The 18,530-nt window shown below is 35.4% G+C and overlaps 1 protein-coding gene across 2 annotated transcripts in view; it reads right to left on the bottom strand.

The window, feature by feature from the left end:
- Positions 1-404: 404 nt before the first annotated feature.
- The window catches only part of SMCHD1 (structural maintenance of chromosomes flexible hinge domain containing 1), a 134,443-nt gene continuing 116,317 nt past the window's right edge, over positions 405-18,530 (bottom strand). For both annotated transcript variants that reach the window (XM_061169708.1, XM_061169709.1), the window contains 4 exons: positions 16,373-16,544; positions 8,137-8,295; positions 7,742-7,844; positions 405-1,419 (listed from right to left, as the gene is read on the bottom strand). In XM_061169708.1, coding sequence (XP_061025691.1) covers positions 1,395-1,419; positions 7,742-7,844; positions 8,137-8,295; positions 16,373-16,544 — 459 coding nt within the window. In that variant the 3' untranslated portion in view covers positions 405-1,394. The remainder of the gene's footprint in view (positions 1,420-7,741; positions 7,845-8,136; positions 8,296-16,372; positions 16,545-18,530) is intronic.

Below are 18,530 nucleotides of genomic sequence, written 5' to 3'. Positions count from 1 at the left end.
GTAGAAAAATGATAGAAATTAAAACTTTACTAAAAAGTATTATGTGAAAGTTACATACTAAAAATATTAATCCTACCCATTTCATAATGACTGTAAGTAACCAAGTCATAACCTCAAAAAGTCAAAAAACTCAGAAGGTGAAACTTACCTTTTTGGCACTAATATTTAACACTTAATAAGTAGTAGTTTTACTTACAAGGAATCCAATCTTTCTTTTAGTTAATTCTTATTACCGCCATTTTGTTTCTTTCTTCAACAAAACAGTTAAATGACTTCCAATTATAAAGAGAGGTTAAATATCATAATATTTTACCAAGGTAACTTTTATGGGAGCTTTAAATTTTAAAAAAGGAAAACACACCTATTCAACAGGGAAGAAACAATCTTCTTTATTAACCTCACTGTATAGTCAGAAAGGATTAAAAAACACACATTTCCTGGGCCACAAAACTGTACCAAAAGTATTTCCTTATAAAATAACTTCACAATCCAATAGTCCTGGACTGACACAAAGACATATATTGACATACATTAGCATGAATTAATACACAATTCAAATGTTTTTGCAGCAACTTTCTAGTAGACCCTTATTCCCTTAATGAGGGAGTGTACAACTTCTTTAACCCCTTAAAAATAGTACTAAAAAATTACAAAATAACGTAAACATAGAATTAAGGCTGAGACTATATAATCTAGTATTAATAAAGTCAAACAATACTTATAAAATTGCTGCTGCTGCATATTATATATATATACACATATATATACAGGATAAGTCTTTAGAAATTTAAAATGCTACTGCTGTCACAAGTCCACCCATCACTTTAATGTTTTTCCATATATCTTAACATCTGAATTCCCAGATACCTGTGCTTGTCTACGTTTATTCTGAATTCTTAAAAGTTTCCTTGCATATTTACAATTAAATACCTAACCTCTAGAACTTTCCTTAAACACAACAGACATAACAGTTATGTTAAATAAATTCACACAAAAGTAATAAAAAGGTTTGCTTTCAAGAAATAGTTCTAGCATATTCATGATAAACATACTGAAAAATAGTACATACACTTTTCTTCAGGATTAATAAATGCTATGTGTCAGTTTTGCAGTCACTACCATAGTTGCATATCTCTGACACATCTGCAAGATAATGACAACCAAAGGGCATGATGACTGGAAGAATTCCAGTAAACCCATATTGTTCGGTGAGATTCACAAAACTGAATGGTTGCTTCCAGCGCCATCTGGCTAGACATGGAAATACATGTCTAGATACTTGTTATCATCCCCAGAAGTATTCGTCTGTAAGTCACCCTCTTGGTCTTCTGAAACAGAGCTGAAGGAGGCAGGGCATTCTTAGGGAGACCAATGGCCCCCTCTTCTGTCACCTCTCACACATCTGTTTTGGTTATAATCCTGATCAAAATGGAAAAAAAACACAGTAAATTTTATGTACCAAAGTTTTCCTTTCCTGTAACTCCCTCATCAGACCTGGATGGTTAAATATCCAGTGGAACTATGTTCTACTAATTATAATAATTCTTGGTATAAACAGACAATTAAATCCTTGTATATAACCACTTCTTTCACATGTATGCAACAAACTAACAAAAGCTTAACATAAAAACAGTAGTTAACATATACAGAGGAAGGGATAAGTAATTTGTAGCACAGTTCTCTGGAATGGTGTATCCCAGACCCAAATTCTGCAGATTTTTGCCTATTTTCCCCTTTCCTAAAATGAAATGACCATTTAAAAAATTAACAATTACAATGCTCATTAGAGAAAAGTCACAAAACAAAGACAAGCAAAAGGAAAAACACTTAAAAATATCCACAATTCCATTCACGTAGAGATGAACAGAATGAACATTTTAGTATGTATTTATGCAGATATTTTCTTATTCAGATATACTTTATTTTTTAATAATAGTTCCCTGAACTGCCATCTCCAAATAGAAGACACACAATTTTGATAAAGAGCTATTTTGTAATCTTTATTAGTAGAAAATCAATTAGAAAACTGAAGCCTCTACTGAAGAAAATGAGTCTATTGCATAGTATATATTGCTAAGTATATTTTGTTGATTCTAAAATCCACATTTTTCCACATTTAACATCTCTGAAATCTACCTTATAATGTCATGAGTTAATTTGCAGTGTTTTCTTTTAATGTTTCATGAAAAATCGTGTTTCTAATAATTACTGACATCCTACAGTTGATGAAATATGGTATATAATCCCTATAAAAGCTAACAATAAATATATAAATAGGTAATAGCCACATACTAATATAAATAATAACATATAAACACACACACATTATGTTACTATTTCCTACTACTGAATTTGTTTCCAATTGTATGGATGAAATATATCACTGTTTCAATACTGTTAAAGATACTTTAATTTCAAGTGCTCTAACATTTTTGATATGGTGTGATTTATGGAGAACAGGCAGAGACTGGGGCAGAGGCTGGGGATGAGGAAATTACTAATTAAACAGTGACTTAAATTTTAAACTGAAATTTAAAGTGATTTTAAATTTTCCAAAGGTAAGCAGGATGCAAAAGGGAAGCCATAGGCTAGAATACACCAAATTTGCAACCTAAATCTTCTCACCTGCCACCACAAAGCTAGACGTTTGTTTTCTGTGTGCCAAAAGCTGTACTGACAATATGGTCTCTCTCTCTCTATGAAAACATTTACACTCCTCCTCCTTTTCTTGATATTCTACAGTTTTGCTATGAATTATCTTGGTATATCTTTTGTCAGTCATTGTGCTGGGCGTTCAATGGACCCTTTCATCCCTGGGAATTCTCTTCCACATGATTTTTCTTCTCCATTTTCTTCTTTCTAGGATTCCTGATAGTCTCAGTTGGTTCTCTACATCTCCTCTCCTTTCTCTTCACATATTTTCCCTATTTTTCTGGGAAGTTTCCTTTACTTTAGTCCTTTGAATTTTTTTCCCCCTCCTCGCCTGGTTTCCCCCACCCTTAGTCCTTTGAATTTTTAAATTTCAGCAACAGTATTTGTAATCTGTAATCTTGTCCTGGCTGTTTTTTTCTCCTAATACCCTCTTAGTTTCATGAATATAACTCCTTCTGCAATCTAATCAGGAATTGCGTACAGTTTTTAAAAGAGTTCGGTTGAATCATCTTCCAGGGTTGGTTTTGCTATTTATCTTGGATCTCCCTTCACATGTGTTGACTCCCCTCATATGTGTGATGTCTCTTGGTTGTACGATTACATTTAAGAAAGAGGACTGTGCTGCTGGCCTGGATTTCTTCTGCTGTTATAAAAATAGAACTGTTTTCCCATTAAGGCTCCTCTCTGAGTGGGAATTTTAAGGGACAGTGGGAGCAGGGGCGTGGACAAACAGGCTTTGCTTTAAGGGTGCGGCTGGAGAGCCAACGAGTAGGTTGCGAGTCCCTAGATGCTGGCAATGGACAAGCCTCTAGGGTGCCACCAAGTACACCAGAAGCCAATATACCAACATTTAACTAACTAATTACCATCATTATGTAACTTCCTGGTGGGAGCTTTAATTCCTGGAACAAGAGAACAAAGCTCTCAAAGTTTGGGGTTGAAAATCTGGCATGTTCTAGGCTAGGTTTCCTCTCCTTTTCCATTCTGCTCCCATCCTTCCTGTTTTGGGCTGGACTTCTCTGACTGAGTCCAGGGTTCCACCAGGCACTGTGTCCCACTGTCTCTCGACTATTCCCAGTACCTTCTCCTTTAGTATATTCCAGCCTTGTTTCTATCCTGTAATTCCCAGAAAACCTCAATCAAATGTGAAGGCAGAAGGAAGACCGTTTCAGACATGCAAGGGCTCCAGTTTCTTTCTACACACTTTTCATAAGGAAGTTATGAGAGAAAGAAAGACAAGGAATCCAAGAAACAATGGATTCAACCCAAGAGAGCAGCCAAGGAGGACCCAGAAGGCCTACATGGTTACTAGTTACTAAAGCAGGTGGAAGAATACATGATCAAGTTACGTAGTGAAGGAAAAAAGAAAGAAAATTAGAAACTCCACACAAGTTAACAACATCCAAGAAACAGTCTAAATAAGAACCGGATTAAAATTTAACATGATTAAGAACTGATACAGTATAGAAGATTTATTTGACTTTCATGCTTGGAACACTGACTGGCGGCCTAAGTAAGGGTCATGACGTTAGAACCTTACAGAGAGGGAAATGTAATCCTAGCACACACTTTGCCTACACTAAATATTTACATAGCCATAATAATATATGTTGTTTATCACCTTCTACCTTTGAAAAAAGCATGGAGGACTGGGTTGATGGTTACAGGAGAGAATATAACTAAATAATCACGAGAAAGGGTAAGCTGTAAAATAATTCAGAACAATTTAGTCCAAAAGTCATGAGGTGGGCCAGGCAAGAGAGACCTCCACACCAAGGTGTTGGGTGGGCTGTGCTGTCTGAAAGCTGATAAAACAAGACCGACATAATGTATACAAAAAACGGAGGCAACAACAGAATAACCAGAACAGTTAAAACAAAGGTTGCCTCTGGGAAATGGGATGGGGTAAGGATACACAGGAGCAAGATTTCATCATCATGAGCTCTTTCAATACCTGTGCTGTCCAATCTGGTAGCCACTACCCTTGTGTGGCTCCAGAGCACTTGCAATGTAGCTAGTCCTAATAGAGATTTGCTGTCTTTTGAATTTTGAAGACTTTGTATGAAAAAAAGAATTTAAAATATCTCATTAATAACTTACTATTTGCAGTATGTTGCAATGATAATATTTTGTACACTGTGTTCAATAAAATATACTATTAAAATTAATCTCGCTGTTTCTTTTAAAATGGCTCCTAGAAAATTTTAAATTACATGTGTGGTTCACATTTTACAGTACAACACTAAATCTATACACCAATTCATTTATATACATGTACTACTTTAATGAAAATGATACTATTACTAACAACTTAAATATAAATTAAAACTAAAAAAGAAACTTTAGCCCATACCACCTCTGAATTGCTACAAAATCTTAATTAACAAGATCCAAATTAATGACATCATTTGTAGTTCTGTAGAACTGTAAGGTCCTAGGCTAATTCAGTGCTGAGGCTGCAGGGCAGCCTCAAGAATATGTACTTTAAAACTGCTTGACAGGAATTTCCTCACTTGGTCTTTTAAAAAACTGGAAAAATGTTTCCCATCTTCCATAAAAATTATGGCAAACCTACAGAAAAGCAGAAGAAATAATATAATAACATTTTGCCCACTCTTATTTTGATATGCTGTCACTTTTTTTTTCATCCTGAACTGGTAAATACCTCAGTATACATTTCTAACTGTATATTTATCTTACTATAAACTCTATGATGCTGTTATACAAAAAATTCACAATTTCTTAATATATCTAATATCCAGGTGATTTAAAAATTTCTCCAATTTCTTCAAAATTGCATTTTAAAGATTCAAATCCATATCCAAACAAGGTCTACAATTTACATTTGATTGTTATACCTTTCAGTTACTTTTATTCTATAACAAACAGTTCATCCTTCTCCCTATGCTTCTTTTATGTCATTAATTTATTAACAAAACCAGTCATTTGTCCTGTACAATGTTACATTCTTGACATTCTAGATTTGGCTAATTGCTTCCTGGTAGCATCACTTAACTTGTTCCTAAATTTCCCTTATTTCCTGTACACTTGGAGTTAAATTGAAGGCTCTTCTCAAATTCGTGAGAGATTTAAGCCTTAATACCTTAAGGTATCTATTGTATGCAATGAATTAACCTCCTCCTGCGCATCTAGAATGTTAGATGAACTATCCTGGGGAAAAGTCACCCAGTTTTCTGCAATGCTTATTTCCTGCACAGAACCCCAGCTGAGAAAGGCTGACTGGAAGCTTCATTAGATTCAGGTTATTTCTCTACTGAATCACATAATAGCAAATATCCTGCTTTTTAATCAGTGGGTTTAGGAATGTCCATCTGATCTTTCCATTATTATCATTACTATTATTTTTTTTCAGGCAAGCTTTATTGGGGCCCCTCCTACAGCAGGGGGGCCATTATTATTAAGTTTCCCCCTCAACCTTTTACCTAATCATTTGGGTATCCATTGATTATTATTCCCTAAATCTATTATTTTATTAGGAGTGGCCAAAATGTGATGTTTTAATTTTATCATGCTTCTTATACTTTATTCTTATATAAAGAACTTTATAAAGAAGAACTTCTATATAAAACTTTCTCCAATTATTTGGTTACCCTGAAAGTTCATATAAGAAAGAATGAACATGTCTTTTCTATATGAATATATCAATGAGTTGGTGTCATTATCTCACAATTTTTTTGCAAGATATTATTTTGGGGAGGGGCATACCATGGCTTCTGTCTACCTCTCCAACCACCTCTTGGGACTTTCTCCCTCTTACCCACTATATTTTAGACTCACAAGCATCTTTTCAGTTCCTCAAATATGCCAGGCTTGTTATTTTCTCAGAGCTTTCATACCTATTCTCCCTCTGACTGAAACCAATCCCTACATGGCTGGCTTCTCATCCTTCAGTTCTCTGTTAAAATGCATCTTTCTCAACAACCAACATCGTTTTCCCATTATTGTATATCACTTCATCCTTTGTTCTTTTTTTTTTAAAATTTATTTATTTTTGGCTGTGTTGGGGTCTTTGTTGCTGTGCACGGGCTTTCTCTAATTGCGATGAGCGGGGGCTACTCTTTGTTGCGGTGTGCGGGCTTCTCATTGAGGCTGCTTCTCTTGTTGCGGAGCACGGGCTCTAGGCATGCGGGCTTCAGTAGTTGTGGCACGCGGGCTCAGTAGTTGTGGCGCACTGGCCTAGTTGCTCCGCTGCATGTGGGATCTTCCTGGGCCGGGGCTCGAACCCGTGTCCCCTGCACTGGCAGGCGGATTCTTAACCACTGTGCCACCAGGGAAGTCCTATCCTTTGTTCTTTTGTAAAACTTAACATTATTCTATATTTTTACATATAGAAGAAGGTTTACTTTTTTGAATTGTCCTTCTTCTGCACAGGATTGCAGACCTCCCATGGGGGCAAGAACCATGTCACTTTTATTCACCCAGCAACATATAGCACAAAATAATCAAATAGTTACTGAATAAATGTAGAATATGTAGATGGATAGGGCACAGAATACCAATTCTAAATACCACGGTCTCAAAGGAACTCCTCAAAGGTCAATACGAGAAACTTATTCAGGCAGAGTCTATATTTGAACCTTTTGAAATAATGTATAATAAATCCCAGTACTATGGTATCTTTCTGTGGGATGGCCTTACTAGCATCTATTCTGAAACAGACAATTTTCTTCACTGAGTTAGGATGCAGATGGCTTTGTTGGCTTCTTGGTGAGCTATATAAATGGTACCTGATTTTCCAAAACACATATCATAAGGAACTTTTATATGAGTAATGTACAAATGATTCTGCATATTCTATATTCTATACTTAAGTTGCTGATCCTATGAAGCAGAATGCAGTGTATTTTGCAAATAATTTGCAAAAATCATTTAGAAAACTGGAGCATCCTAGGAGAAAATAATGATTACATCTTATCTTCATTATCCATCATCACTCAGTTCAGTTAAAAAGAAACAAAATAATTCTGGTTCAAGGTGGGTAAAATACCCTCATGCTATATTTAAAGTATAAAGAGCCAAAACCTTGACAAACTAAGCAATCGTAACTTTCGGGTCATAGTAGACTCACCTATTTTGTCTTGTAGCTTCTCTTCTCATTCTCTTAGGAGGAATTGGACAGTCTGTCATTGGATGACGCAGTGAGTCATTACACTTACGCGTGGGAGTCATACCTGTAAAGACAGAAAATGTAGAAAATTAACCTTTAAAAGATTGGAATTATTATAAGCAATAAAAGTGAATGTCTTAATTTATAGAAGAGTAATTAATAAATAATACTGAGAATGCTTCTTACTACTCCTGTTGACCGAACAGCTTACAAACATTTGTCAGTTCACTTGGAGGTCAAGAGTGTCTGTAATTTAAGTTCTGGATCATTCACATTCTTTCTTCTTGTAACTGAACTCTCTCTAATCATGAACACTATCTTCATGCAGAGAAAGATGTTAACAGAAAGTACAATACCTAGTTTTTGCTCTATCAGTTTGAGATTCTTCTCTTGTTCATCAAGTTCCTGTTTTTTCTTCTTCATATCCGGAGTGTGAAGGTATTCCAACTGCCCGTTAAGGTCCTTGTTCACACTGCCCAACCTGCAGACAGCAGTGCGGTACTGCTGAAGAAGATCTGCAAAGAAACCAAAGACATTCGATTAAATCATATCAAAGCAGTGTTTTAGGAAAGAAGAATCAGCAACACTGAGTGTTGTTACAGTAACATGTGGGAACTACTTTTAACGTTCGATGTAAACAAATAAAATAAAAAAGCACAGTTAAGACCCCAGCACAAGACTGGTGCTGTTAAATATTAATTTTCTTCAGCTGCTTGACTTTAATAAATTTCTGTGTCAGGAAAGAGTTTTCTACATAAAAGCACTCTGAATTAAATCACTCTCTCAGTCAGTGTTTACATCCTGTTTGATACTCAGTATTCAACCTAACTCCACACAAATTTGTGAGAAGGGGAAGAATGCACTAAATATAGCATTATTAGAAAATCCCTGCTTCCCAGTACTGATGAACCTAGTGGCAGGGCAGGAATAACGATGCAGACGTGGAGAACGTACTTGAGGGCACAGGGGGGGAAGGGGAAGCTGGGATGAAGTGAGAGAGTAGCTGACATATATACACTACCAAATGTAAAATGGATGGCTAGTAGGAAGCTGCTACATAGCACAAGGAGGTAAACTTGATGCTTTGTGACTATCTAGAGGGATGGGATAGGGAGGGTGGGAGGGAGGCTCAAGAGGGAGGAGATATGGGGATATATGTATACATATAGCTGATTCACTTTGTTGTACAGCAGAAACTAACATTGTAACAACACTGTAAAGCATTTATATTCCAATAAAGATGTGAAAGGAAAAAAAAAGAAAATCACTGCTTCCAACAGACATGATCATTACCTTAAACACAGCTTTCAAAAACACTCTTGGATACTTAATTTTCAGAAAGCTTAACTTCCATTACTTTGTTTAAAAACGTATTACATTGGTCAAGTTTGAGACTATTTATTGCCTGTTTGTATGATTTATTAGACACCAAAAATTAAATACATTGACTATACTTTAGTCCAGGGGTCAGCAAACTATGTAGTCCATGGGCCAAGAATGGTTTATACAGTTTTAAATGATTACATTCTAAATGGTTATATAAATATGTTCATAACACCCTCAATTTTGCCTCCTGGCTCACAGAGCCTAAAATATTTACTATCTGACCCTTTGAGACTCTAGTCACACAAAGATGATCAATATTCATGGGAATGGGCATACAAATACCCAAATGTTTAATAAATATATACAGTGGGTTTACATATAAAACTGTAGAAGAAATTATTTGAGTCAGGGTACACAAGATATGAGATATTCTATACTTTAAGGGTCAATAACAGTATTTTTAAAAAACTATCAAGCATTCTGGGAATGAGTGAACAAACACACACCTGTGAACACTTATGAGAATATTCATATATTTAAATATGAATTCCATATGTGTAACTGAGTGATGACAAGGTCCTTATGTTTCTTAATTCTTTATGATTTATTGGGAACTCAAAGGTAACTAAAAATGTCTGTTTTCTGGTTTGATAGTATTTCTAATTTCATGTTAAAGTTATGTTTTCTATATGCATAAAATTATATTTATTTTGTATGTGAATGAGTTACAAAATTATGTTCAGATCCATATGTCAGGGATGCTGCCTAATTCAGAAGACGATACATAAAAATTTCAAGTCGCTAACGGTTGAAATCCTACTTCTTAGCATAATAAGTTAGTTATGAGGTTCTTTTACCTTTTAAATACTCAAGAAATAGTATGTTCAAAAGCTTTAACAGAACATTAAGTCAACTTGTTATTTATAAACTGAAAGATGGATTGTTAAATACTTCCCATGAAATGGAGCACTAATATTAAGTTCATATTTTATGCATAAGGTGGACAGAAGCAACTTAATATGCCTTAGCAATTCCCAATTTTTTGTACATGAAATATAATTTCTATTTACCATAGTGTCTATAAAAGTCTTTTCCAAGTCATTTAATAAAATTTTGCCGAAGAGAAAAACTAAAAATTCATATTTAATTCTGTTTATAAATGATTTTAGAGCTCTAACATTATATGTTGTCTGAAAATTTTAATTATCTAGGAAAAAAACTAATGATGCTTTACTGTGAAAACAGCAAAATACTTTAAAATAAAAAATTAGGGACTTCCCTGGTGGTCCAGTGGGTAAGAATCCGCACTCCCAATACTGGGGGCTGGGGTGCAATCCCTGGTCAGGAAACTAGATCCCACATGCATGCCGCAACTACGAGTTCGCATGCCGCAACAAAGACCCTGCGTGCCACAACTAAACCACGGCGCAGCCTAAATAAATACATAAATATTTTTAAAAAAAAGTGTAGCTTAAAATTAAAAATAAAATAAAATTAAAAATTAGTTCATGTAAAGGGACAAAAGCTCAAATTACAGTGTGTTTATTTCTCTATGCTACATATTAAGAAAGATTATTTCAGTGTATCCAGGGGTAGACTCTTCGGGAACAAACCAGAGCAGAAGTTCTAGTAAATTTTGTCACCTAATTTTTAGGTGACACATTGTTCACTGAGGCAGATCTGGAAAAATATATAGAAAAGGATAATGGAGAAGTAAATTATCTCAATTATGTAATTCAGGAAAAAAACATTTTTCTTTCTACTCTTTTGTGTCACTGTGCAAATGAACACATACACTGTCCTGAACTTGGCAAAGTTATCTAACTTTTTTTTTTTTTAAACATCTTTATTGGAGTATAACTGCCTTACATATCTAACATTTCTGAGGCTCAAATTCCTCATCTGTAAAATGAGGAGAACAGCAGTAAATGAAATAATTCAAGTGACAAGCTTAACAATGTATGTGGGACATAATAAGCCCTCAAATAGTAACTATTATTATTCTCTTGAAAATTGCTTATTCATGTTATCCACCTATTTTTCTATTAGTCTTTGTCTTTTTTCTTGATTTTTAAAGGTTGCTTTTAATAATAAGACTATAACACCTTTGTCTACCATATATACAATTTTCCCCAGTTTGTCATTTGCCCTTCCATTTTCTTCAAGGTGCTTTAAAATTTTTATGTAAACTTTAAAAAAATTAACTATAAAATGTTTTCTCACGTGTGCCAGTACTTGTCTGTCAAAAAGCCCTTCTCTCCAAGGTGGGTGTTTCTATTTTAGATAGGCTGATCAGGGAAGTCCCTGAAGGTGTGACATTAAAGTATAGAACTGGAAAGAAAAGAATCAAGCCATGAACATATCTGGGGCAAAACCATTGTAGATAAGGGAACATTAAAATGAAGTGTTCCTTTCAAGATTAAACTTTCTTATTTCTATTCAACTGTGCTAAGAACTTCCTGAACACAGGTGAAGAATGGTGGTACTATAAGTTTTCTTTGCCTGTGCCATTTTGGGAAATAAGTTTGTTATTAGTTTCATAAGCTGCCCTGAGTGATCTCCATATTTATCTATATTCTGCAACAAATTATATTTGAAATTCACTTATGAAAAACCTATAGGATGGAGTTAACTTTTTGAACACTTCTTCAGGCAATGGTCTGTATAAGTTTTCTTCCTTATTTAAGTCAATTTTGTTCATTTGCAATTTTCTAGAATTTAGTCCACTTTATTTGGACATGCTAAATGTATTTATAATATTATGAAAACCTAAGAAATCTCTATATCTGAATGCATCCTTTGAGCCATTACTCCTATTGTATTTATTTTTGCCCAAAGACCATCTTTACGAATTATATATTCAATACAAAGGTTTCCTTTTTTTGCAATCCATTTGGTTGTACTTGTTTCTTGAGATGTATTTTTTCCCTCCTCTCATTTGAGTTGAATTATTAATTTGTTTTTCTCATTTAATAATAAAAGCGTTAAGCCTGTAGGTTTACATTTGATCTCAGCTGTCTTCATGCCTCCTATGTATAATGTGTAATATTCTCATTCTTTTTAATATTTAAACTTTTTTTGACAAAATAGTTGTTTCTAAATATCCACTATTTGAGCTTACTTTGAAAGGAAAGGAGTAAGTTATTTTTTAGTTCTGTTACTATCCTAAGTAAATTTTGCTTTTTGTAATTTGTAGTCTCATTGTAGCTGAGTAGCAGTTTGATCAACTGAATTTTTTTTTTTTTTAGATATTTACGTTCACACCTACTTTGTATTAACTCTGCATGATTCTTCTTTTTTTTTTTTGAACAATGGTTTCATGAGCAGTGATGGGGGGCCTCTTTGTGTTTTGTTTTTTTTTTAAATTTATTTATTTTTATTTATTTATGGCTGTGTTGGGTCTTTGTTTCTGTGCGAGGGCTTTCTCTAGTTGCAGCAAGCGGGGGCCGCTCTTCATCGCGGTGCACGGGCCTCTCACTATCGCGGCTTCTCTTGTTGCAGAGCACAGGCTCCAGACGCGCAGGCTCAGTAACTGTGGCTCACGGGCCCAGTTGCTCCGCGGCATGTGGGATCCTCCCAGACGAGGGCGTGAACCCGTGTCCCCTGCATTGGCAGGCGGATTCTCAACCACTGCGCCACCAGGGAAGCCCCAACTGAATTTTTTGTGACATATTACCTTCTTACCTAAGAAGGTACTGGTATTACAACTTATTAGGAGACAATTCCTTGTTTTTTGACTAACGACCTATCATGGATTAATGGTTTCTCATAACAATATTTCTGTCTCTGTATAATCAACAGTTTTAAGAAATTTGATTATGTAATTTATTGAATCAAGTTAATTAACTTTTGGACCTCTAGTATGGAATATATCTGTTATCAAAATGAATCTATCTTTGTCCTTTTAGTGCCATTGCCTTGAAGTTAACTTTGACACTAATACTGTTACTTGTGATTTCGTCTATTCAATGTTTACATTTCATCTTTGTTAATTCTTTAATTTTACACTGTATTGGTGTAGAAGGGAGTTTCTTATAAAAGATATAAAGCAGTGTCATGGAGAGAATAGGCTTCAGGTACAGCTGGCTCTGGGTTTGAGTTCTGTTCTATGGCTTACTGACCATGTGGCTTCTCATGTCATTTAAATTTCCACACTTCTCTCTTTACTCACTTTATTTAACTCTACTTCCTGGCACATGTTAAGCACTCAATAAATGGCAGCTATTTTTAATATATCCTGGTACTAGATTTTTTAAATCTGAATGTCTTTAAATGAAAGAACTTCATGTATTCACATGTTATTCAAGGTCTTATTTCTAATCATCTTATTTTACAACATGTAAATACTCGTTTTTTCTTCTGTTTTATGCTCTAAATTTATTTGCTCTTATTTCATTATCTCATATCAAATGCTATAATGCAAAACACGGTCTAAGCAAAATTAGAAGGCACTCTGCTTTTAATTGTGCTAGTAAGCAGGCAAGTTTTGTGGTGGTAGTCTAGTTCAAAATTGCTTTTTCTCTGCAAACAATCCCATGATACACAAGGAAGAGTTTCCTCAAAGCTCTGTTCTATCTGATCCTTACTATGGCTGGCTGATTCCAGAGGAAACTTCTCTCTCCTAGGGGTTGTGGGCTCTGAGTCATGTTAAGAGATGCCCTTCTAGGTGAAGATGCAAGGAGCTCAGGCTGCTGAATGTCCCAGAGCCATCCTTGTTTTTGTCTTGGCTGTTTCCAATCTCCTTTGAATGTGTGATTTCCTCCATTCTTTCCAATACATTCCTGTTTCACTTAAAAGTGGTCAGGCCTGGTTGCTATCGCTTAAAATCAAAAGTACTTTATACATATCCAGTAATCTTAAATTGTCTCATTGGATTTTTCAAACCGTTTGTCTAATATTTGAGTGCTTATTGTTGAATCATTAGTCTGTATGTGGAGTGTATCTTTGAAGATATTTATCAAGAAGAAAAAGTAACTTATATTTTTTAAGTCCTTGCATTATCTGTTAACTTTACATGTTTGACAAACCAATAGGGCACAGAAATCTTTAATTATAATCTTTTCATCCCGAAGATCTACAGATAAGGCCTTACTGTTATACTGACAGTCAGATGCCCAGGTAAACTGGAAATTCTGTCAAAAATACCTGTGCATTTTTAAAGTTCCACAGGTAATTCCTTTTAGTTTGGGATCCACTGCCATAAACTGTAGTGCTGGAGTGATAAGAGTTGAGGGTTGTTTTTTTTTTTTTTTTGAGTTGAGGGTTTTTATGCTGATTCACTGCCTCTGACTAAATTGTTTTCTCTTATTTCTTATCAGTTTCTTTAGATGTTCACTTATTTTCTATAGAGAAGATTTTTTTCATGCATTCACTGCCATCATTAACAGAAGTATGAAACTCTGTATTGTTTATAATTTAAACTTTCTGTATATTATGATGTTTTGACATCTTAAAAAGCCTTTCTGGCTGGCGAGAGATTGCCTCGCCTGGGACGAGCCAATTCTTAGAGATAGCTAAGGGTCTAGCATGCCTTTGATACACAAACTAACCAATCCAGAGCCAAGCTTCCTCTATCTGGCCCCTGCACCCCAAGGAGTAACATTCCTCTGCCTTAATCATCTCAGAGCCAGGTACCAGGCAACTAGCTAGAAACCACGCCTAGAGCCCAAAGACCAAATTATTCAAGGTAGTCAACCCTAAGCTGTTGACCTTGTCATCCCTTTGCTGCAGAGACCCCAGTAAAGGCTGTGGCTGAAGCACTCTCCTTGCTCCTGTCTTCTGCCTGCTGACCACCCTGGTGTTCTTCCATGTGGCCCCTGTGTGGCAGGCTGTGCCTCCTGTCCCTAGGACCTGTGAGTATAATAAACTTTGTTTTCCTGAGCCTCTCGTGTCTCCTCTTGCAGCTGCACCTGACTATCTCATAAAAGAAAATATGAGATATCCTACCATCTTTCTCAATTACTATTTTAAACATTGCTGGGGGTTGAAGTAATAACGCCAAACTGGATACTACCCAAATTCCTCAACAGCAGAATAATAAAGAAATAAACTGTGGTATATGTACACAGTGGGATACTATCCTGCAATTAAAATGAACTACAACTACATACACAGTGTTGAACAAAGCCAGACACACAAAAAAGCGTGGATTGCATAATTCCATCTACATAAGGTACAAAAATGGGAAAAACTAATCTATGTTCTTTTAAGTCAAGAAAGTTGTTATACTTTGGAGAGGGGGTCAGGCTGTGACTCGAAGAGCCCTGAGAAGCCTTTTGCGGGGCTGATAATGTTCTATTTCTTAATACAGAAGCAGTGTTCATTTTGTGAAAAACTTGTATATTTATGAAATGTGCACTTTTCTCTATGTATATTACACTTAAAAAAATTAACAACAAAATGTGGTGTATACATACAATAGAATATTATTCAGTCTTAAAAAGAAACTCTGCCACATACTACAACACTGAAGCGCCTGGAGGACATTATGCTAAGTGACGTAAGCCAGTCACAGAAGGGCTAAGACTCTGATTCCACATACATGAGGCGCCTACAGGAGTCAATTCACAGAGACAGAAACCTGGGCAGTTGCCAGGGGCGGGCAAAGATTTCTGAAGATTGGCGGCAGAAGGGTGTGAATGTACTTAACACTAGTGAACTGTACATGTAAAAATAATTAAGATGATAAACTTTGTTATATGTATTTTATTACAATTTACTATATATTTTTAAAGTTAACAACAAACTACTTTTTGCTGGAAAAGTAGATATCCAAGCGTATTAGAACTATATAAAATTAAGAGCAAACAGGCTCTTAGATGATGGCCTGCAGGGGACCCTCCTGTAAAGTATAAGCACTTCAGAGCACAGATGTACAGACAATTATACCAGCCAACTAGAAATAAGGGGACACAGCCTGCAGAAGGGAAAATGGGGGAGGGAGGTCACATGTCACACACACTAAAAAAGATATATCTAGATAGTTACCAACTTTGATACAAAAAGAAGTATTATGATTTGATGACATACTGGTTTCCTCAACAAGGAAATCTTTTATTTCAAGATAAGAATGAAAATATGAAGGAAAACCTACTTCCTATATATGTATTTCAAAACTATTTGGTGTAAGAAAGCTGGAAGTACTGGACAAAAACATCTTATTCATATCTGTTACTGGTTATGTTTTGATGTTAGAGTCTCGATAAACAAGGTCCAAATAAAGGGTTAAAATCAAATGAGAAATTATTAAGTACTTATTTAACCTACCTATTTGTTCCCCTAAGATCAGGCACTGTTTTGGTACTGGAGCTCCAAAGACCATTCCCCGAAGTTTATCCATTGGAGGAGCTTTATTCTGAAGGCCCCCAAACTTTCCATTACTTCGAATGCGATCTCCATCTCTGGTCAGCAGTGTAGGACAGTGTGTAAGTTTAACAACCTATTGTAAGTAAATGGATATTAATTAGCGAGTCTACAAAACTTATTTCCACTGCTCTAAGAAAAGAGAAATCACTTAAGGGTTCTGAGATAAGAAATGACATGATCATGATAGTATTTTCACAAAATTAATTACCTAGTGATGTGTAGGATGACTGGGGGAAAAAACCAGAGGCAGGGAGATGAATTAGACTATCTCTCAAGTGTTAGCCTAAACTAGAATAGTGACAACACAAATGGAAAAAAGTGAAATTGACGACCTGATTGATGGCTTGATTGATAAGAGGAAGGAAGAGAGAGGGACAAGCCAGAGACCTGTGTGCTTCTGAAATCCAAGGCAGTACCCAGCCTGTATCACTAGCTCAGTTTCCTTCTGTTAGACAGAAGTTTTCCAGATGACCAAAGGCTAGCAAAAAGGATATTATATTAGACTGAAGAGAATACAAACTCAAAAGCAAAGGGACAAATCTTCAGAGGACAATACTACGAGTTCAGTTGTAGGAGGAAAAAGAGCTAGTGAGTTGAGAATTGGGGGAACTAGAATTATATAGTAAAACCTAAGTCATGGAAAGGGAAGTAGAAAGTGTTAGTCAAGACCTAAATTCTTCAGAGAAGTCACAGAATAAAAGAAAAACACTAGATTTAGTATTTTATGATCTTCAAGAATATTCTTTCAAATAAAGGTCTAGGATATACAAAAATAAAACGTTCAACTTCACGGGTAACCAGAAGTGGAACTGAAACAACTTGAAGTGGAATTCAAATGAGATATTTTCACTACTCAAAAATGTTAAAATACACACACACACACATACATACACACACACCCCACACAATGTTGGAGAAAGGGTCTTCTTGTACTAATCTGCTCTGGGACAGCCCTTCTCAAAGCAAATGTGACAAGTGTTTAAAAGCTTAACAGTTAGGGACTTCCCTGGTGGCACAGTGCTTAAGAATCCGCCTGCCAATACAGGGGACACGGGTTCGAGCCCTGGTCCGGGAAGATCCCACATGCCTCGGAGCAACTAAGTCCGTGCGCCACAACTACTGAGCCTGCACTGTAGAGCCCGAGAGCCACAACTACTGAAGCCTGTGCGCCTAGAGCCCGTGCTCCCCAGCAAAGAGAAGCCACGTCAATGAGAAGCCCGTGCACCGCAACAAAGAGTAGCCCCCGTTCGCCACAACTAAAGAAAGCTCACGCACAGCAATGAAGACCCAACGCAGCCAAAAATAAATATATTTTTTTAAAAAAAGCTTAACATTTTGCATGACCCAGCAATTCCACTTCTAAGAATATTCTGAAAAAAATCATCACAGATGTGAACAATGTGCACTGAAACATTGTTTTAATAATGAAAAATATGAAACTTGCACGTTTCAATAAGTTACATAAATAAATTATGGCACATCCACATAATGAAACAGAATGCATACATTAAAAAAATGACTAAAGAAGAATAATTTAATAACATGTAAAAACACCTAATCCAATCTAATCCTGTGGATTAAGTAGTTTCTGAATTATAAAAGATTAAATAAAATACAATTTTTAAAAACGAAAAGCAATAGGACATGTAATAGAAAATCATGACTAGTATTTATTCTTTTAATATAATTCCAAGGTAATTTACAGATATTTTCCCATCAAACTGGCTACTTTCTATAACATTTAAATGCAACAGAATGTCTATTTCAAGAAAATCTGTGGTGAATTCTTTGGTGAAATGAATCTTTTAGTAAAACAAACTATCACACCTTACTTTCTTAGTTTTGGTTTGGATTTGTATGTTTCCTAAAAGTGAACATTAAAAATACAGACTGAATTAATGTACTATTATCATATTATTATTATTATTAAATTATATTATAGTAAAATTATTCTTATTAAATTATCAAATTTCAGGCAATGTTTTTACAGATTTAGTACCATCTTAAATAACAAACACACTCAAATTTCTTGTCTGTTTTCTTGTTAACACACTCACTG

The sequence above is a fragment of the Eubalaena glacialis genome, chromosome 15 (genome assembly GCF_028564815.1).
Source record: "Eubalaena glacialis isolate mEubGla1 chromosome 15, mEubGla1.1.hap2.+ XY, whole genome shotgun sequence".
Taxonomy (NCBI): domain Eukaryota; kingdom Metazoa; phylum Chordata; class Mammalia; order Artiodactyla; family Balaenidae; genus Eubalaena; species Eubalaena glacialis.
Note: the sequence above shows the minus strand (reverse complement) of the source record. Positions and strands in the feature narration are given on the sequence as shown.